Here is a 21,938-nt window from a genome sequence, read left to right on the forward strand (position 1 = left end):
AGGCCCTGGTGCTCTGGAGGTCTGATTGTGGACCTCTGGTGTTATGTAGCATGATCTCAGGCAAGTAATTTGTGAGAGCTATTGCAGACTGCAGTAGAATTTGATTTTTATATATATATCTATGTATGTTTGGCATAGCTAAACATAAAGGGATTAATTAAATATAATTCTTCTGCATGAAGACCTCATAAATTGAAATTTTCTGTGCTAGTCATGTTCTGAACATTTCTAAGACAATTGATTATTAAATGGACTGATTTGGAGAAGCTTATGTGTATAATTCATATAAAGGAACAGTACAAAAATAGACTTACATAGTTTACCTCATTATTCTCCTTTTGAAGTGCTTTTTTATGTCTTTGCGTATAGAATTATATAGCATAGCACAAGATGTGTTCTTTGAATATTGCCATTGCACATCCAATACCTGTCAATGTACGGATTTGATACAGTGAGTCTATGATGAGTGTAAAAGTCCCCAGAAACAAGATGTTCTTGAGGGAACAGGATCTTTTAAAATATTTTTAATGAGCAGTTTAAAACTTCTGTTTCTGACTAAGCATCCTTGAAATAAATGAAGTTTATTTATATATAGTATATATGCTACTTATATATACACTACTTTTGTTTTTTTAACAGCATATTCTTTTTTCTTGTTAATGATAATTCTGACCAACTTGGTTAAGTGCTAATAGAGCAATGACAATGTACTATTCAATTACTGTGGTTTGTTAATTTAGGTTTTGTTTTGAACAGTGATTAGTACAATGCAGCATGAATGGCAAACTGCGTAGAGACAGCTGGAATTTTTTTGGTCATCTGCATTGTTATAAACTTAATTCTGGCGTTGCTAATTCAAAGTAGCTTGTGGTATGTTCGGTCCAGGAAAGAGGAGAACAAGGAGCAAGGAAATGACATGACTGTCATAAGCCTCAGAAGTTCTGCGGATGGATCAGTTGTCCATATGAGTCCTGCTGTTCCTGTGCATGTTGCTACCCAGTGCTTGCCACCAAACCTTTAAAAGGTTTGAGAACTGCTGTAAATTCTCCTGCTGGTGAGCCCATTTGCAAACAGGTGTAAGTTTACACATTCTGTATATCGCTTGCCACACCATTAGTAGTCACAGTGATAAGAACTACCATTTTGTGGGCTCTAGAAGAGGATCTACCACCACCCTTCTAAAGAGCAGTTTTCGTATTTCCACTTGCATACAAGGTTTTGTTGCAATTTGTGTCTAAATGTGAAAGTGCCGGAGCTTTTTTTCATTAAATTTTCATTAAAACAGTCCATAAGTAGCATACCACTTTTGCCTGATTACGCTTGATTTATTGTTGTTGCATGATCTTATTGTTGCATTTTAAGAGGATGGAAAGAATATCATACATAGAGAATATGGTGCTTGCATTCACTCTTCAAATCCTGGGATATAATTATTTTATAGTAACCTGAGTGGTATCCACATCTGTATTCCTCAAATTATGTTTGATATGGTGGCAAATTGTGACATTTTACAGGTTGACATGAAGATAAATGTTGTTTGTTTTTAATTGCACCTTAATTTATTTAACTCAAGGCACCAGATACTGATTGCTGCGATGGTGGATATCAGAATAACATGATTTGTAGCAAAGAAATATTTTGAGAGCACTGAAATTGGCTGATAATTAACAGAACTACTATCACTGTAGCACAAAAATTCAGAGCGCTGCTGAAGGAAGATAGCAAGAAGTTATGTGAAAGTGTTTATTTTTTCCTATTTATGAGGCTTTTACTGTTCTTATTATGTTATACTTAAGCAGACAGGTGCTCAATCACTCCTATAACAAGATTTAATGCTTTCTTTTTCACTTCATATTAATTACATGGCTAACTCAAAGCTGTGGTTTCTGTATGTGTTTTTTGTTTGCCTGGTATATTAAGGGAAATGTTGAACAGGTTTTTAATAAGATGCTACTACCACCTCCAGTTCTCTTGCATCATCTTCCCTTCAGATTCCTCGAGGTCATTTATTTTTCCATGTGCTCTAAGTCAACCAATTTAGTAAGGTCTTTTGGCATGCGTACTTGGAAATTATTCATGGTATTTTGTGTGTGTGGGTTAATTATTTTGCGTGTGTTTTGTTTTGTTTGTTTGTTTTTAATAGTCTATTCTTTCATGATTTTTCAGACTTTTACATTGTCAGTCTCACTTTACCAGGTAGGCTATTGACTTGATGAATAAAAATGAAAAGCTTTAGGCAGCTTTTGATCTTTATCCTACATACACACTGGTTTTCGTGAAAGTTTCTGGAATAAAAGCAGAAGAATTGTACATTTCTCATAAGAGGCACAATTTATGAGTAGTACTGCGAGTGTTTTAGCTTGAATAATCTCAAGATACTTTCAAGCCTTTGGAACTGCAATAGTCACTTAATTAATGGGCATTGCTCTCCTGTAACAACCAAGACATTTTATACTTCTCCCACCTAGGCCATGCAAAAAAACCCCAAACAAAACTGAAACAAAAAACCCAAACCAGTATTAAACTTACAAATTTCTAAGGAAAATAATTTTATTTTGTATTTTTGCACAAGTCTCAAGATTTGGAAATATTTGGTGGGAAAAAAAAACAACTTTAAGGGACTTGTTTGCTGTGACCATCATAAGCTGAAACATGCACGACAATTAAGTTTGCTTGGTTTTTTTCTGGACCTTAAAACCAGAGTTCTTGGCAACTTTTTTTGTGTGTGCCAGTCCTTAGTCTTTGATATTACGAAGCTGATGGCTGACAGGTGCTTCATACCTGCTCTGTTTCACTAGCACATTTTAATGCACATTATGCTCCAGGGTTTTTTTTGCAATTACAATGATTGTATCAAGCTCTCTTGCCTTCTAATTCTCAAAGCTGGAATTCACTGCATGTAACTGAAAATCCCTAAGTTGAGAGATCTTGATCACCTTGGGATCCAGAGGTAATTCAGGCTTTATGAGATCTGAACTGCACTCTGGAGAGTAGTTTCTCTGTTCCTTCAATATAGAAGACAAATATTAACTAATCTGAGAGCTCAAGTATCTAACGTTAGATAAAATGAATCCTAAAAGGCTGGAAGATGCCTGACTCTCTCCATACACCATCAGGCACACTCGTTTTGATGCACACTGAGTTTTCTTTCACGAGCTACATATTCTTCTGCAGATAAACATAGTACGTTTGATACTCCACTAGATGTCTGCTCAGACTTAAAAAGATCATTTAAAGGCTTTGCTGTCTGTGAAATGACAGTTCCTTGCAGAAGAGCACGTTTAAAGTTAATAGCTAAAATGTGTGTATAATAACAATGGGGTAACTCCTCAAGAAGCACAATAGACTCCAAGCAGACAATGCCCGAGATTAGCAAGAAGGATGGTGACTGATACTTTTCATTTTATTAATGTATCAGATGGAAGTAATTTATAGCTGTGATGAAATCTCCTAGAAGAACCTGGTCGCTATCTGGAAAATTTACCCTTTCCTCTGAGTATCTGCTTTTTACTAAACGTTTTCTTGGGATCTCATTGGTTTGGTGAATCTTCAACGGTTACATCTGTGATGGTGGGGAGTTGGCTTTGGAAGTAACTACAGCAGTGACCACACGATTTTTTCTCTTGTTACACATTTCTGTGTTCATTACATCTCATTTTTATCACTGTTTTCTCTACACAAATATGGAAATGTAAAGTTACGTTGTAGTTATTAAGATTTGTGGATGACTTCTGATTTTAATTACTTGAAATACTCGTTAAGGAGACATTATTTGCATGGCCTCTGGATTTTTTTTTTGTTGTTGCCAAAAGTCTTTTATACCAACTTTTGGCTTGAAAGTGCAAATGATAAAGAACCATGGGAATTATTAGAGAGTAATTGTTCAATTTATTAAAAGGAGAATGAGCTTTTGGGTTTGAAAGATAAATTGTTTTTATCTGAATATATCTCAGTGTTTAAACAGTGTGTTTGAGAGTGACTTAAATTAAAAGTTGTGGTTTTTTGTAGACTGTCAGAACACAGCAGAGCAACTTTGTAGAATATATATGCAGATACAACAATTTAAAAGATCGCTTACAGTGTAATTTCTGTAAAACTGTGGCACTTTGACATCTGCCCATCTCAGTAACACAAATGTTATTGTGTTACAGCAAGCAGAGATGTCAACAAATAACATTGCTTAAAAATAAGTTTGTGTGAACATAACCTTTTTATAAACTTTAGGGGTAGAGAGACTCAAACTTCATCGAATATTCCTGTTTTTTCAAAGATCAGATGGATATTAGCTAGTTAGCTGTGGAATTTAATATGGCTTCTTTTTAACTTGAACTTTCTTTTCTAGAGCTTCTTGTAGTGAAGAGGAAAAGGGGCAGACCAAAAGGCTCTACCAAGAAGTTTTCTGTGGATGAAGATGTGGCAGAAAATAACTCGATTCCAAGTGAAGAAACTCCTCCTGGGACAGAAGAAGGTCCGGAACCGGCTGAAGTCTCACCAGGCAGCTTGGAATGTAGGAAATGCAATCGGAAGTTCTCCAACACGCGCCAGCTGAGGAAGCACATCTGCATTATTGTTTTAAATGAGGGAGAGGAAGAAGGAGATGGAGGTAAGAAAATATCCCACAAGAATATATGAAGAATGTTGTGAAACAGTGTGTTTTCATGATTTAACCTGATGGTACCAACTTGTAATCCCCGGTGTTAATTTTAAATGGAATTGAATTATGTGTTTTTATTTTAACATAAAAAGCATGTTGAAGTGAAACTGAGAATAAAGTTAGACAAGGTATTTTAAATTTTCTTTGAAAAGGTCAGATTGTTGATTGCACTAATTGTCTGAAACTCCCTGAAATGTTTCCTTTGCATAATCAACTGTCCTTCGTGCATCTCATTGAATCCTTTGGTGCACAGGATTGCCTTCCCTTGTGGGCCTGTTCACTAAAACAGCAAGAAAAAGTGTGGTTTTTTTTTATAGAATTCAAAAAAGTCCATTGTGCTTACAAATCCCTCATAAATGTGCTTAATTTTTGTTTTTATTTTAATAGTGGGCTGATTTGCCAAAAAAAAGTTGCTGTGATTTAAGCAGAGCTGTGTATATTCCTATTTTTGTTTTTATTTGGTTAAACCAAATGGAATTGGGGAATGACCTATTAGAGAGCAGCATAGGAGAAAAGGACCTGGGGGTTCTGGTGGACAGCAGGATGACCATGAGCCAGCACTGGGCTCTTGTGGCCAGAAAGGCCAATGGTACCTGGAGTGGATTAGAAGGGAGGTGGTTAGTAGGCAGAGAGAGGTTCTCCTGCCCCTCTACTCTGCCCTGGTGAGACCACACCTGGAATATTGTGTCCAGTTCTGGGCCCCTCAGTTCCAGCAGGACAGGGAACTGCTGGAGGGAGTCCAGCACAGGGCAACAAAGATGATGAAGGGAGTGGAGCATCTCCTGTGTGAGGAAAGGCTGAGGGAGCTGGGGCTCTTGAGTTTGGAGAAGAGGAGACTGAGGGGTGACCTAATTAATGTTTATCAATATATAAAGGGTGAGTGTCAGGAGGATGGAGCCAGGCTCTTCTTAGTGACAACCAATGGTAAGACAAGGGGTAATGGGTTCAAACTGGAACACAAGAGGTTCCACTTAAATTTGAGAAGAAACTTCACAGTGAGGGTGACAGACACTGGAACAGGCTGCCCACGGGGGTTGTGGAGTCTCCTTCTCTGGAGACATTCAAACCTATCTGGACACCTTCGTGTTTAACCTTATCTGGGTGTTCCTGCTCCGTCAGGGTCATTGGACTGGATGTTCTTTCGAGGTCCCTTCCAATCCCTGACATTCTGTGATTCTATGAAGGTTTTGGCTAATGATGTGGATCTGGCTGGCTGGAGGTACTGCCATCCATTCTTTTCAAATCAAAGCTAGACAAGTTGAGATTCTTCTGTGTGTGTTCTCTGTATCTGCTCCCAGCCAGAAACCAGAGCTGCTGCAGCCCCTGCTGCTGGGATGGGATGAGTTGAGGGATTCTGGCTGTTTCTGGATTGGATCAGTTCCCCAGCAGCTGCCTCTAAATTCCCTTGTTTTGAGAGACAGAGAAAGAGGTGATTATTCTAACCACAATCCCTATCCCACTCTGCAGCATATCTGAATCTGGCAGATTTGAGGACATTTAAAGGTTGGGAATGGGATTTGGGTTGTTACAGCAGTGAACAGCCCAGATTCTCTTCTTTGGGGTGAACCATTTGTTCCTAGTGAATTAGAAGCTTGCATATTTCTTAAAGATGGCACTTTTGGCCTCAGTTTAAAATGGTTTTGCCATCAGCTGGATTATAATTTAAATGAATTCTTTCTGTGAATAGTATTTCAATCTCTACAGGAGAAGCAATTTTATATGTTCATTTTGAATGGCCAATTTAATTTTTGGTTTTTTCCCCCAAGCTACTCTCTTCCTACTATGAAATACCAGCATCTTTTGAGGGATAAAAAAACCCCAATAATCTGAATGAAGAGTAGTTTAAAAACATGCCAATTAGGGATGTGTAACTGTACCTGCAAAATGTCATACATCCAATTACAAATGCAGAGAGCAGTACCTGCAATTAATGACTCAAATATAATCATGGGACAGGCGAACGATTGAGTTCGCCAGGACTCTGTAAGCAGTGATTCATTCTGAGCTGACAGCAGCTTTACTCATCAACACAGACACAACCATTGCTTAAATGTGTTAGGAGGTGCTGGCATGACGTTGTATTTCTGGCACAAACAAGTGAGCATTGAAAACGCCCATCGCTGTGTATGGGAGGTCAGTTTGTCCTCTCTTGGACTGAAGTGCCAGCTGATAAAGCGCTGGCTGCTTCGTGAGGGAGAGGCAAAGTGAGGCACTTTGTCTAAAGTTGCGTATATTCCATTTGCTCCTAAATCTCCTTAAAATCATGGCTTTTCCTTTATATTACAACAAGAATGGTAACATGTGAACTGTCTTAGCTGTGAGAAACAAGACACTTATTTTGACTCTCTAATCCACATTGGTAACAGTTAACTGATTATTTTTCCAGGAAGTCAACTAAACTACTGGTCAGATGGTCCCATATTATGGAAAGGCAGTTTGAGCCCCGCCATCAAAGTTGAAGCTCTTATTTTTCATTAAAACATGCTTTTGTCTCCCTCTTTATGCTTTCATAAAGCATGACTTCTCATTCAGGTTATTTTGGTGTAGAGAGTTCATGAAGAAAACGGCTGTCATTGAGAGTTAAGATTTTTTTTGTTTTGGTGTTTTGATGGAGTATGTTGGTTTGGTTTTGTTTGGAAGTTCCATTCAGGTTACACACAGACTATGGAATAATTAGTGTTTGTAACAAAAAATACTGAGAATGTGTGCAGCCCCAGCTCCTCACCAAAAAAATTGCTTCTAGAAGATGCTTGTTTCTCTTGGAAAGTAGAAGAATGGGGGTATTGCTATCAACGTGCATCAGATTAGTAAATACATTTTTACATTTAAGTATCAGAACATGACCACTCTGTAGAGAGGAGACTTTTTTTATTTCATTTCATGTGAGTGTTGGGAATATTCATACAGATATTCAGAACTAATTGAAAATACATGATCCATAAATCAATTGAATGTTCTCTGTGTGTGGGCTTTTTTATGTTAATGAAATTTGCATAGAATTAAACTGACTAACTCATACTTTTAATGGTTGGAAAATGGATTCAGGAGTGTGGTGCTTGGATTCTGTCCATATCCCTATCAGAATTTGTTACATGTTACCAAGGAAAATGAGAAATTCTTCTGTCCTGATCACAGCTTTCCCTTTAAACTATGGTTATGGAATTTTGTCGGTTAAAATACACCAAAAATGACTTGGAGTTTTGTCCAAAGGTATAACAAAGCTTTGCCCCCCGACCTATCACTAACGGATACAATCTACTGAACAAAAGTAGGGTAATTAACCCAATTAATTTCTGCATTTGTTTAACAGTATGTGAAACAGCCTCAGGAAGACACAGTTTAATAAGCAGTTTACATTCTTTGGGTATTCTGATTCTTTATGAGAAGACTTTCTTCTATTTCTTCTATTTCTTCTTCTATTTCTTTCACAGTCCTACTGTGAAATTTGTGATGATTCACGACTAATGGAGGCTGTTTCATAAAGGAAAATTGGAAAAACATGTTTGTTTCCTCCTGCCCTGTTCATCCCACCAGAAGAACACACTGCGCAGGCAATTTCTGGTCAAATGGGATATTTCTTTACATTTAAATATCCCTTTTAAAGTATGGCTATGAAATGTCGGTGTTAGAATTACTTGATTTCAATATCAATCAATAATTTACAACTCTATTAAAGAGTTAAATGGGGACATAATGAGACCTTTTATACCTATAAAGCAGCAATATTTTCCAAAACCCTAGAAACCTACAGAGAAAAAGGTAGCTGAGAAAAGGCATGTATTAAGGAAATTATCTAATAAAATTGAAGAAATCATCAGCAGGCACTGAAAAGCTGGGATCTCTCAAGGCAGAGCATGATTTCCTATAATCTAGAAACTAGAAGCTCAAGCAAAACATTTCTAATGGGACTCCATAGAAAGACGGCTTGCTAAGTGTTTGAATTCAATTTGTTAGGTAGTTATTCCTCATCCTAAATGTTGTAAATATGAATTTCAGTTTTGCAGATTAGTGTCAAGTCATTAACAGGTGTTGGTAGATGCATTTCTGCCTCAGTATGCCTGAGAAATTGAAACTAATTCCTACATACCTTTTTTTCTTCTGATTTTGTATTTAATAGAGAGCTTGCAGTTTATCCATGTGCTACCCTGTTTCCCTGAAAATAAGACAGGGTCTTATACTAATTTTTGCTCTAAAACTTATTACCTTTTTACGTATATAGCTGCCTGGACAATATTTAAATTGACTTTTTTAATGAACTGTAACTAGGGCTTATTTTTGGAGTAGGGCTTCTATTTGGAGTGTCCTCAAAAATCCTGAAAAATCATGCTAGGGCTTATTTTTGGGGAATCAGGTTAGTTACATGGTCAATCCTAACTCTGCTACTTTAGTTTGTGCTTGTGCCCCTTATGTTTTTAAGGGCTGACCAGCACTTTTTAACCCCTTGTTCCATTAAGGGAAGAGCATGGGACACAGATTTATTTGAATCTCAGCTGCGTATTAACAGAACATCACTGAAATTAAAACACAGACGTTTCCATGTACGGTATCTTTGCACTGCTTTTCCTATTTGGGTGTCATAAACAACTCTAGACACCGTACAGCTCTGTTGTTACTGGTTTTTATTTATATACCGTTTCCCTATCTCAGTAGAGCAGCTACAGCACGTTATGAATATGCATTGAACGGCTTATTCTGAATATTGTGTCAGCTGCTTTATATTCAGAAATAAAAAAATCTAAAATGCACAGGGTTCATTTGTAATTTTCTTTCTTCAATCAGTTTTTGCTTCCCTTACTCATTACCTCCGGAATGTTTGCATAGTGCCTTAATTTGCCAAGAATATTTTCTCTGGCTGCATTTTCAACCTCTTCATCTAATATAAAGAAAATTTGTTGCTATAAACTTGCAACACTCTGTTTTTACTCTATGCTAATTCTTTATATGTAAGCATTTTATTTTTATTTTTTTAGAATTTCAGTAAAGAATTCCTCATTTGCTCTAAGTAAGAAATAGCTTCAAGGAACAACTTAGCTGATTACTGCTTATTCATTCTTATTTCAGATGAGTGCTTTGAATACAACTCTTGTGTTTCTTTCTAGTTAACGAGTCCAAAAGTTATTTGATTTAAGAGGCTGAAGACATTATGAACAGCAACAGATAGGGGATAATTTAGAAGTGCAGGTCTTCAAAATGAAGAGTTACATGTCAGTTACATGCCATATTTGGGTAGGGAAAACTTTAATGAAATATAACAAGGGAAAGTGTAGAGTCTTACATCTGGGTAGGAACAACCCCAGGTTCCAGTATAAGTTGGGGAATGACCTATTAGAGAGCAGCGTAGGGGAAAGGGACCTGGGGGTCCTGGTGAACAGCAGGATGACCATGAGCCAGCACTGGGCCCTTGTGGCCAGGAAGGACAGTGGCGTCCTGGGGTGGATTAGAAGGGAGGTGGTTAGTAGATCGAGAGTAGATCCTTTCCCTCTGCTCTGCCCTGGTGAGACCACATCTGGAATATTGTGTCCAGTTGTGGCCCCTCAGTGCCAGCAGGACAGGGAACTGCTGGAGAGAGTCCAGCGCAGGGCAACAAAGATGCTGAAGGGAGTGGAGTATCTCCTATGTGAGGAAAGGCTGAGGGAGCTGGGGCTCTGGAGCTTGGAGAAGAGGAGACTGAGGGGTGGCCTCATTCTTGGTTACAGATATATAAAGGGTGAGTGTCAGGAGGATGGAGCCAGGCTCTTCTCAGTGACAACCAATGTTAGGACAAGGGGTAATGGGTACAAACTGGAACACAAGAGGCTCCACTTATATTTGAGAAGAAACTTCTTCTCAGTGAGGATGACAGACACTGGAACAGGCTGCCCAAGGGAGGTTGTGGAGTCTCCTACTCTGGAGACATTCAAGCCTTCCTGTGTAACCTCATCTGGGTGTTCCTGCTCCATCAGGGGCATTAGACTGGATGTTCTTTTGAGGTCCCTTCCAATCACTGACATTCTGTGTTTCTGTGAGGAGTTAAGCTGAACCAAGGAACTGTTTTGAACCTTAATTTTTCTTGAATCTCTGTTGAAAACGAAAAGTATGTTTCTGACCATAGATTCTGAGTAACAGTGGGGGAAGAAAGCCTAATCCAGAGAGACTATTGGAGGACTTTCCAGTAAATAGAATGGATTATGAATTTAGTACTAGGAGAAACAATCCTAAAGTCATGGGAAAGAGAAAAATATATTTTTCATTAATGGTGAAATCATCAGAAATTCTAAAACATTTGTGGAATTTCCACAAAAATCCACAATAATGTCCAGATAATTTAGAAACACAAATGTTTCTGAAGTTTCATTTTTTTTAAATTTTGTTGTGTTGTTTGTTTTTTTTTTCTTTCTTTGTTACCTATTTTCTCCATTTGTGTAAGTATCACGCTGTTTTTATTAAACAAAGGAAAACCAATTCCTCTCTAGGGACTCATGCAGCATGTATTGTTTTGATAAGATCTATTTCTTTCTAAAGTAGCATTAATTTTCTCCTAATTCTTTCTAGTAGTGTTAGACACTGTGTTACCTGCATTTCTTTTGTACATAGTTACATTCTTTTTGATGTTTGCTCTTTAGGTAATGATTCTGACGTTGACCTTGACAGGAAGGAAGATGAGCGAGAAAAAACTCCAAAGAAGCCACGAGTTCAGAAAACAGAGAAAACTGCATCAACTAAGGAGACTGAACAGGTTTCAGGAGCTAAAAATCCTATTATAAGTGTGGTTTTGACAGCCCATGAAGCCATTCCAGGTAATGAGAATCACTGATTAGGTAACAGAATTCATTTCTGTCCATATTGACACTGGATAAAATAGTCATTGGTCTAAAACTGAACTGCTTAGGATATTTATTATCTGAAGAATATTTGGTAGTATTTTGTTATCTCGATACAGAATCTCTGCATCTGGCAGCTACATCATTTTAGAACCACTGTCACATATCATACGTATGACAAATGCTGGACCTGGGTGTAATTATCTACATTAACATCAGTTATGTTTAGTCTGTGAATGGTTTTAAAGAAGAAACTGAAAAAATTGGTGACCAAGGAAAAAGGAGGTTATTTTTTCCCCACAATATCTTCACTTTGTCTCTTGATTTGTTTGTATATTTATGATAAATGTAAATTTGATTATGAAAACATAAACAGGTTAGTATATATGTGAGTGTGTGTGTATATATATATATATATATATATAAAACTTAATATTTATGCATACAAACAGTTTGACAGAAAATATGTATACAAATTTGAAAATCAGAATTCCTATGTAATGATTAAAGGATTCTTCATCCGTAAATTTCTACAGTGCCTTTTCGTCAAAGGACTTTTGAATAATTTTGAATTATTTATTTTAAAACTAGACTTCCATTTGCCTGTTTCTATAAACCTGTCACTCACCTGACTGACAGAATCCCTTTTGAATAGTTTTGTGTATTATTTTCAGCTTTTTATAGCTTTATTGTTCTCCTTTTCATTGTTGCTAACATTTCTGAATATTTGTTTTGCTTATAGTTCTCAGAACAACTAGAATGTATTTATTCATTTTATTGTTGTGGGTTGGAAGCTAGCTGGACTTGCTGTGTTGTGCTTTAATGTCTTTTGATATTGAGATCTGTGGTATGCTGGGGCTTCTTTTGCTAAAATGTGTTTGTAATTGCTGTGGTAGAGGAGGCTGGATGAGCTCACTTAGGAATATCCTGTGTGCTTAGAAGGGAATTAATAAACACCCTTCACCTGCATTGTTTGAGAAACATCACAGAGGGTTTTGGGATTACACTGAGCTGTTTAAAATTTAGTCTTGCAATATTGTAAATTAATATTCAAGGATCATGTCTTCCAAGCACAGGAGTGATGCATCCCAACAAAGAGGAATTCAGGTAGAAACACCAGGAGGCCTCTATGGATGAACAAGAGGCTCCTGGACAAACTCAGACACACAAAGGAAGCCTACAGAGGGTAGAAGTGAGGACAGGTGGCCTCGGAGGAGTACAGAGAAATTGTCCAAGCAGCCAGGGGTCAGGTTAGGAAAGCTGAAGCCTCAAGAGAATTAAATCTGTCCAGGGACACCAAGGGCAACAAGAAAAGTTTCTACAGGTATGTCAGTGACAAAAGGAAGACTAGGGAAGATGTGGGTCCTCTCCAGAAGGAAGTGGGGAACCTGGTTACTTGGGATATGGAGAAGGCTGAGATACTCAATGAGCTTTTTGCCTCAGTCTTTGCTGGCAAGTGCTCTAGTCACACTGCTCAAGTTGCAGAAGGCAAAGGAAGGGACAGGGAGAATGAAGAACCACCCATTGTAAGAGAATCGCAGAATCATATAAGGTCCTGAGTTGGAAGAGGCCCACAAGGATTATCGAGTCCAGCTCCTGTCCCTGCATATGACAACCCCATAGTTCACACAGTATGTCTGAGGGCATTGTCCAGTCTCTTGTTGAACACTGTCAGGCTTGGGGCCGTGACACCTCCCTGGGGAGCCTATTCCAGTGTCCAGCACCCTCTGGGTGAAGAACCTTTTTCTAATGTCCAACATAAACCTCCCCTGACACATCATCCTGCCATTCCTTTGGATTCTGTCATGGGTCACTAAAGAGAAACTGTGCTAAGGCCAATGTCAAATAGGGAGATGATTTGTGACAGATAGCATGGCTTCATTAAGGGCAAATTGTGCCTGACAAATTTGTTGACCTTTTACGATGGTGTTACAGTGTTGGTATAAAAGGGAAGAGCCACTGATATCATCTACCTGGACTTGTGCAAAGCATTTGACACTGTCCTGCACGACATCCTTGTCTCTAAATTGGAGAGACAAGGATTAGATGGACAAACTGCCTGGTGGATAAGGAGCTGACTGGATGATCACACTCAAGAGTTGTGATCAACAGCTCATTGTCCAAGTGGAAACCAGTGATGAGTACTGTTCTGCAGAGGTCAGTACTAGGATCAGCGCTGTTTAACATGGACATGGACAGTGGAACTGAGTGTACTGTCAGCCAGTTTGCTGATGACACCAAGCTGTGTGGTGTCGTTGACACACTGGAGGAAAGGGATGCCATCCACAGGGACCTTGACAGGCTTGAGAGGTGGGCACCTCATGAAGTTCAACAAGACCAAGTGCAAGGTCCTGCACATGGGTCAGGGCAATCCCAAGGACAAATACAGGCTGGATGGAGAATGGATTGAGAGCAGTCCTGAGGAGAAGGACTTGTGGGTGTTAGTTGATGAGAAGCTCAGCGTGACCCAGCAATGTGCTTTTGTGGCCCAGAAAGCCAACTGTGTCTTGGGCAGCATCAAGAGAGACATGCCCAGCCGGTTGAGGGAGGTGATTCTGCTGCTCTGTTCTGCTCTGGTGAGATGCCACCTGGGGTACTGCGGTCAGCTCTGAGATCCTCAACATGAGAAGGAGATGGGCCTGTTGAAGCAAGTCCAGAGGACGGTCACTATGATCAGAGGGCTGAAGCAGCTCTTCTGTGAGGACAGGCTAAGAGAGCTGGGGTTGTTCATCCTGGAGAAGAGAAGACTCGGGAGGCCTTATGGCAGCCTTCCAGTACCTGAAGGGGACCTATAAGAAAGCTGGAGAGGGACTTTCTACAAGGGCATGTAATGATAGAACAAGGAGTGATGCCTTTGAACTGAAAGAGGGTAGATTTAGATTACATATAAGGAAGAAATGTTTATCAGTTTGTCCATGGAAGTTGTGGATACCCTCTTGTCACAGAGACACCATAAAATGACTCTAAGCAGATAATAAGTTTAAGCCAACTTCAACTTGGAACCAAAACTGAAACCAAATTGCCAGACCAAGACCAAGTAGGAGAAACCAATGCGAAGTGTGGGGCGGTAATCCAAAATCAGTCATCACTCTGACAACGTTTAATCAACTGCAGGTTCAATTTACAAGTTGGGGATGTTATTATTGTACAAGCATACAATAATGATGATCCACGGCATGCAGCACTCACTCCAAGAGAAACCTCTCTTGCGCTCGCTCGCTCTCTCTCTCTCTCTCTCTAGGGTACCCAGGAGAAATAATTCCCTGGGGGTGGGAGGCAAGGACTCACTTGAGAATATATCTAGGAGAAATAATCACTTACCAAGGAGGAGGTGTGGGCTGTCTTAGATGGTGTCCCTGATCTAAAGGGACGTGTCGTTTCACAGTTCCACTGCTCTGAGAAGACCACTCAAAGGGGGTTGTTGTCAGGGGCCCCATTTTATAGCATGATTGGGTCTGGCTGTGGTCATTCTAAGCAAGGTCCATAAGCTTCTCTGGGCCTAGGATGCCTCACTGGCTGAGGATCTTACTCCTCCTGCTCCCCTGTCTGGGGAAGGTGAACGTGAGGAGTCACCATGCCCTGGGCTGGTGGGGAGACATGAGTGTTGGCACCAGCCGAGGTGTGTATGTGAGGACAGGCACAGTGGGGCACAGAAGGTATGGAAGACCCATCAACTGCCCTATTGAAAGCTCCAGATCTCATTGGGGTGTCTGCAACTGCCACACACCCATCCCCCCATCCCTGGAAATGTTTAAGGCCAGGCTGAATGTGGCTTTGAGCAACCTGGTCTAGTGGAAGGTGTCTCTGCCCATAGCATGGAGTTGAATCTTCAAGGTGCCTTTAAGGTCCCTTCCAACCCAAACCACTCTGTGATGCTATAATTGAAAGAGCCTTGAAGAGAGGAAGAGCTGTGTTCATGAATGTGTGCACCTTGTATCAGATTCAATGGAGTACAGGTTTTTGTAAGCACCACAATTAAGAATGAGAATGAATAACTACAATTATATGCACATCTAAAAATACTTGGTTTTGAATGGCAGATACTTTTGTGCATATTCTATTTTTGAGAATCAGTGAGTAAACGCTGCCAAATATTCAGTCTTCTGGTTTCTTTTAATGTATTTTATTTCCTGTGTTTAAATTCTGTAATGTTATCGAGGCTTCTAAAACCAATTTGTTATTTATGCTCAATTAGTTTGATTCAGGAAAGATTCTACTTTGAACATTTAAATTATTGTTTTATGTGAGTCCTGTAATATTTTAAAGACTCAGCTTGTTACTAGGAGAGTTATTTTAAGTTTCTGTAATGATCATAGGATCATTTTGATTGGAAAAGACCTTTAAGATCATTGAGTCCAACTGTTGGACTCTAAACCATGTCGCTAAGCACCACATCTACACATCTTTGAAACATCTCGAGGGATGGTGACTCAGCCACTTCCCAGGGCAGCCTATTTCAAAGCCTGACAACCCTTTGTTACTTGGGAGAAGAGACCACCCCCCTCCATGCTCCAACCTCCTTTCAGGTAGTTGTAGACAGTGATAAGGTCTCCCCTCAGCTTCCTTTTCTCCAGGCTGAACAGTCCCAGTTCCCTCAGCTGCTCCTCATCACACTTGTGCTCCAGACCCTTCACCAGCTTCATTGCCCTTCTCTGAACTCTCTCCAGCACCTCAATGTCTTTTCTGTACTGAGAGGCCCAAAACTGAACTCAGGATTTGAGATTTGGCCTCACCAGTGCCCAGTACAGGGGGATGGTCACTGTCCTGGTCCTGCTGGCCACACTAGTGCTGATACAAGCCAGCAAATCGCTTGAGATTTGGGGAAGTAGGAAGAATTGGAAGAATATTGTTTTAGTTAGTATTTTGGGACTGACTTAGTTTAGCCAATGACAGTCTTTTCCATTAAACTGATACAGTCTTTTCTGTTGAAGGTGGCTTCTTGTTTGTAGCTCATGGAATGACGGTTGTGGGTTTATGACATATCTAAATGGATTTAATATCAGCCTGTTGCCAAGGGAGCTTTCTGTGTGTCTCTTATTTCCAAATTCACTTCCTTGCCTTCTATCAGCACTAGCGATTGTGTCAGCCTGCAGTAAACTCATTCCAAAAAGTGGCAAAATAAATACACATGTGTGCACATGCACACACTCATTTTCTCTGTCAGAGAAGTTATTTTTTGACCAGTTTTGCTTACTGAACTGTCTCACATTGAGGCTGCACCAGTTTGGAATGTTGGGAGGTGGTGACAAAATGAGTCTTTTATGGGAAATGAGAAGAATTGAGACTACCCCTTTTTGAAGTAGTAGAGTGACTGAAGTCATTTAGCCCAGTATGTATAGACTGCTGTCCCAGGGGCAGTGCTGTGTTGTCCATCCACCCATCCTCAAACCCCTGCCACAAATTCCTGTCCTTCAAAACATTGCACATGTTCATGCAGTTGTGTAGTAAAACATGCTAGAATATTAATTATATATTTTCATAAGAAGATACATGGTGTAGATTTTAATCAGATACACCCTCTGATCCTCTTCATCTTCTGTGCTGGCACTTTTAAGGCATCGCAAACATGTAGCTGAGTCGAGGGCTAGACATAAGAAACTAATCCTGTGTTAACACAAATACGGAATTAAGCACATTAGGAAAATTAAAGATTTCCTCTCTGAATGTCAGCAGGTATCTGTGTTCTCGTGGGGTTACAGACTGATCCAGAACAGCACTGGAACAGGCTCCCCAGGGAGGTGTCACAGCCCCAAGCCTGACAGTCATCAGGAAGAGACTGGACGACGTCCTCAGACATGCAGTGTGAACTATGGGGTTGTCATATGCAGGGACAGGAGTTGGACTCGATGATCCTTTTGGGATCAGTCCTTCCAACTCGGGACATTCTTTGATTCTATGATCTAGCTCAGTCAACCTGATGTCCAGCTTTGTTGGAAGGGATAGTAACCTTCATCCCACCATGCACCTGTCTTTATTTATATTTCTTTGTCTGAGTTAAAATATGTTTTTCCTCATGGTGGTCTAACCTATAAAATTATTAAAAAGTGGTTCCTTTTTTTCCTTTTTTTAAAGCTTTATTTTGGGGTGAGGAGCAGGTTTGTGTGCATTATGGGTAGGGTTAGTTTCTATTCGTTTGACTTTCAGAATTATCTTACCAGGGGGCTCATGCATTTGGAGCACATTCCGTAGCATATTGAAGAAGCTGAAAAAAACACATTCCTTCAAAAAGAGATTGTAAGAAACACATATTCACTTTATATCCTTAGCAAGTTACTTTACCTGTGCAGATGAGGGTACCTACATTATGAAGGGTTTTTTTGGACTTAAGCTACAGTGCTTTTTTTCAAAAGTTCATCTAGTCAAATCAGTTGTCTGTAAAGGCAGCTTTCAGCATCTCCATAGAAAGCAAATAAGAAACTTACTATGTAAAGCCTCCTAAATTCTGACAGCCATTGAGCTGGTGGTTACATCTGGTTCATCATACTATTCATCAACTATTAACTTGTCTAAATCTCTTCTTGAATATATTTGTATCTTCAGTCTCTGTAACATCATGCGGTGATTGTTCCATAATTTAATTACACACAGGGTGAAAGTGTACATTCTTTTGTTTTGAGCCTGCTGACTGCTTATTTCTTCAAACTGCTCTTTGTTCATGATTTATGAGATAGAGAACGATTATTCACACTTTTTTCACGGTAATTTTAGAAGTCGTTCTGATATCACAGAATCACAGAATGGTTGAGGTTGGAAGGGACCTCTGGAGATCATCCAGTCCAACTCACCTGCTAAAGCAGGTTCATTAGAGCAGATCACACAGGAACGTGTCCAGGTGGGTTTGAATGTCTCCAGAGAAGGAGACTCCACCACCTCTCTGGGCAGCCTGTTCCAGGCTCTGGCACCTCAAAGGAAAGAAGTTTCTCCTCATATTCAGATGGAACCTCCTGTGCTTCAGTCTGTGCCCGTTGCCCCCTTCTATCATTGGGCACTGCTGAAAGGAATCTGGTCCATCCTCTTAACACCCATCCTTGAGATATTTATAAACATTGATGAGATCCCCTCTCAGCCTTCTTTTCTCCAGACTGAACAGATCCAGCTCTCTCAGTATGTCCTCATTAGAAAGATGCTCCAGACCCCCCATCATCTTTGTGCCCCTCCACTGGACTCCCTCTAGTAGTTCCTTGTCTTTCTTAAACTGAGGAGCCCAGAACTGGGCACAGGACTCCAGATGCAGCCTCACCAGGGCAGAGTAGAGGGGGAGGAACAACCTCCCTCGACCTGCTGGTCACGCTCTTCCTAATGCACCCCAAGATACCGATGGCCTTCTTAGCCACAAGGGAACATTGTTTATTCATGATCATCCTGTTTTTGACCAGGTCTCTCCCCACAATGCTGCTTTCCAGCAGGTGAACTCCTACTCTATGCTGGTGGCTGGGGTTATTCCTCCACAGGTGCAGGACCCCACACTTGCCCTTGTTGAACTTCATCAGGTTCTTCTCTGCCCAGTTGTCTAGGCTCTCCAGGTCTCACTGAATGGCAGCACAGCCTTCTGCTGTGTCAACCCTCCCTCCCAGTTTGGTGCTGTCAGCAAACTTGCTGTGGTACACACTGTCCCTTCATTCAGGTTGTTGATGGATGGGTTGAGCTGCACTGGACCTAACACTGACCCCCGGAGAACCCAACTAACTACAGGCCTCCAACCAGATCAGTACAGTTAACTTCTTTTTCATCCTGCTGTTTTTATAGTCTGACTTCTACATATGGTTTCCAGGGAAACAATTAGGAAAACTTTTATCTTCCTTATTGTGTATGATATTTTTAATGGAAAACCAGATATAGGATCTCTTTGCCTTGTTCTTACACTTTTTCCCTAGCTTGTTACTGCTTTTAGAGACACAAGTATTGAGGTCAGTCTCTAGGGATGTGGGACACATGGGTTCACCACCCTGGTAGGTTGGGTAGAGCCTAGAAATCAAGTTTCTCACTTTCTGAGCATATGCTTTAGTCATTAGTTGATTCTTTAGCAGTGATATTTGTGGCTACTGGTCCATTAGTAGCCCATACTTAGGCAGCATCCCAAGTGGATGGAGACATCTAATGTTTCTTAATGCTTCCTTACTTTCTAAGGGTAGAGTGCTTGCTTACGTGAGATGTGATTGCCTCCTGTAAGCAAGTACTCTTTATCAGTATGTTGGAAGAATTGGATCTCCCTCTTTAGGTTCTTAGAGGCATTTCCCTCTTTCTCAGCTGCCTGGGGAATGTACGTGCTAGTGCTAGGATGACCTGGAACATTCTGTCGACTTCAGGTATGCAAAATACTGGTGAGTTGGTACTTACCTAGTCCACCTAATTTGGGTGATTAAAATTTTATACTGATAACACAGAAGTCTATTAAACAGTTCAACAGTCTTTTCAGTAAATGCTGAAACATCCTGAAAGGCAGAAGGGCATGGAGAAGGTATAGTGCACAGCATTTAAGGAGGATCTTTGTCTCATGTGCAGGAACTGGGAGGACTGAAAGAGGCAGCCATGCATATAGTACAGTTCAACATCTATTTTCTTTTAACTGAGTCATTCTAAATATAGAAGAATTTGCTTCTATTTTAAGAATATTGGGGTATGGGAACAGTGGTCTGGTGTCTGATGTCTGTTTTATCAACCCAGCATTTGTGGGAGAGTGAGTGACATGGCAAATAGAAGTTCATAGAATAGTTTGGGTGGAAGGGACCTTCAAATGTCATTCAGTCCAACCCCTGCCATGAGCAGGGACATCTTCACCCAGATCAGGTTGCTCAGAGCCCCATCCAGCCTGGCCTGGGATGTCTCCAGGGATGGGACATCCACCACCTCTCTGGGCAACCTGGGACAGTGTTTCATCACCCTCCTTGTAAAATATTTCTTCCTCATATCCAGCCTGAATCTTCCCTCTTCTAGTTTAAAACCATTACCCCTTGTCCTGTCATAACATGCCCTCCTAGAAAGTCTGTCCCCACCTCTTTTATAAGCCCCTTTTAAATACTGAAAAGCCACAATAAGGTCTCCTGGCAGCCTTCTCGTCTCCAGGCTGAACAACCCCAACTCTCTCAGCCTGTAAGTCATACTTTTGTGGTAACATTTAGGTTGAAAACTTGGAAGATCATTCTGATCAACTGACAGTATCTTTAGTACAGAACTGAATGCATTATTTAAAAACAGGAGTCAAAAAAAGACATTTTTATATCCAGCCAGTTCAGTGAGCGACAGAGCTGTTACAGTCTGTTTGTTTACAGAGTTGGCAGATGTCCCATCTGATGCCAAAAGCTTCAATAGCCTTACATACTCCCAAGTGGCCTCTTTTCTAATTATCTCCATTGCCCAGTATAAATCACTCTGAAGGATCTGCAGGATCTCCATCTTTCTCCTATGTCTTGTCTACAGCACTGCTTTCCTCAGCCTAATGTAAATTAATACTTACATGGATTTTCATTACCATCAATGCTAAATATGGGTGCCCAGCACTAAGTTTTTCCTACCGCTGTTCAGAAAATAAAGAACAGTCAGCTAGATAAATATTGTTATTTTTGCCTCAACTAACTGTAAAGCTCTGACGGATAGAATCTGATATTATTGTGTTTGTAGAGCCCTTTTACTCCTCCTAATGGAGACTGAGAAGTGCACATGGAACATGTTTGTTCTGAGGGGATGGCAGTATGCCCCAAAATAAAAACACTGGAAGATCTGTTTAAGGAAGAGATGTGCAGAGTTTTAAATACAGACTGAACAATGTCTTTACCCCAGCCTTAGTTGTGGAACTGATTAAACAGCTTGGCTGAAGTTTTCCAAGGTTGTAGTATGAGGCAGAAACAGAAAAAATAGCATTTCTTTTTGACAAGTTGAAGTTTTGTAAAGGTGGAAGTATTTGAATATTGGATCTCATAATAGTAGGTATCAAGCGCCATGAATAACCCTCAGAACCAGCAGTCCTGGCATGTTATTTAAGCAGATCTGTGGTGTAAGTACTGATGTCTTCTGGAAGTGTATCCATGATTTTATGCACATGAATTTAGCAACAGAAACTAAAATAGTTGAACTAATTATTACAGAGTTTGTTGTTTTGTTTACACTTGTATATTATAAACAATGCACGTTTTAATATGTCGTTTTTAATGAGTATTTTTTGTTCTTACTTTTAGGAGCTACAAAAATAGTTCCTGTTGAGGCTGCTCCCCAGGAAAGTGAACCCACAACTCCAGAGTCAACAGTTCAAGACCCATCACAACGAAGAGGATATCAAGAATATGCCATTCAGCAAACCCCATATGAACAGGCAATGAAATCAAGCAGGTAATTTTGAAGTACTTACATTTTTCTTTGTGCAAAATATGAATAAAAAGCTTCCCTATCCATTTCATGACATTAAAATACTTTCTAAGCCTTTTAAAAAAACAGAACAGCTGAAAATGATCTATGCATAAGTTGTAGAATTTAAACGTCCTGTGGAGAAT

At 40.0% G+C, this 21,938-nt stretch overlaps 1 protein-coding gene across 2 annotated transcripts in view; it reads left to right on the top strand.

Annotated features, from left to right (window-relative positions):
• The window catches only part of ZFAT (zinc finger and AT-hook domain containing), an 87,907-nt gene that overhangs the window by 13,742 nt on the left and 52,227 nt on the right, over positions 1 to 21,938 (top strand). The window contains exons 3-5 of one of the 2 annotated variants that reach the window (XM_080339912.1): positions 4,343 to 4,603; positions 11,257 to 11,430; positions 21,627 to 21,777. In XM_080339912.1, the coding sequence (XP_080196038.1) occupies positions 4,343 to 4,603; positions 11,257 to 11,430; positions 21,627 to 21,777 (586 nt within the window). Of the gene's footprint in view, positions 1 to 4,342; positions 4,604 to 11,256; positions 11,431 to 19,701; positions 19,761 to 21,626; positions 21,778 to 21,938 lie in introns of those variants that run through there. The other variant, XM_080339913.1, reaches the window with a different exon arrangement.

The sequence above is a fragment of the Nesoenas mayeri genome (assembly GCF_963082525.1).
Source record: "Nesoenas mayeri genome assembly, chromosome: 2".
NCBI classification, from domain to species: domain Eukaryota; kingdom Metazoa; phylum Chordata; class Aves; order Columbiformes; family Columbidae; genus Nesoenas; species Nesoenas mayeri.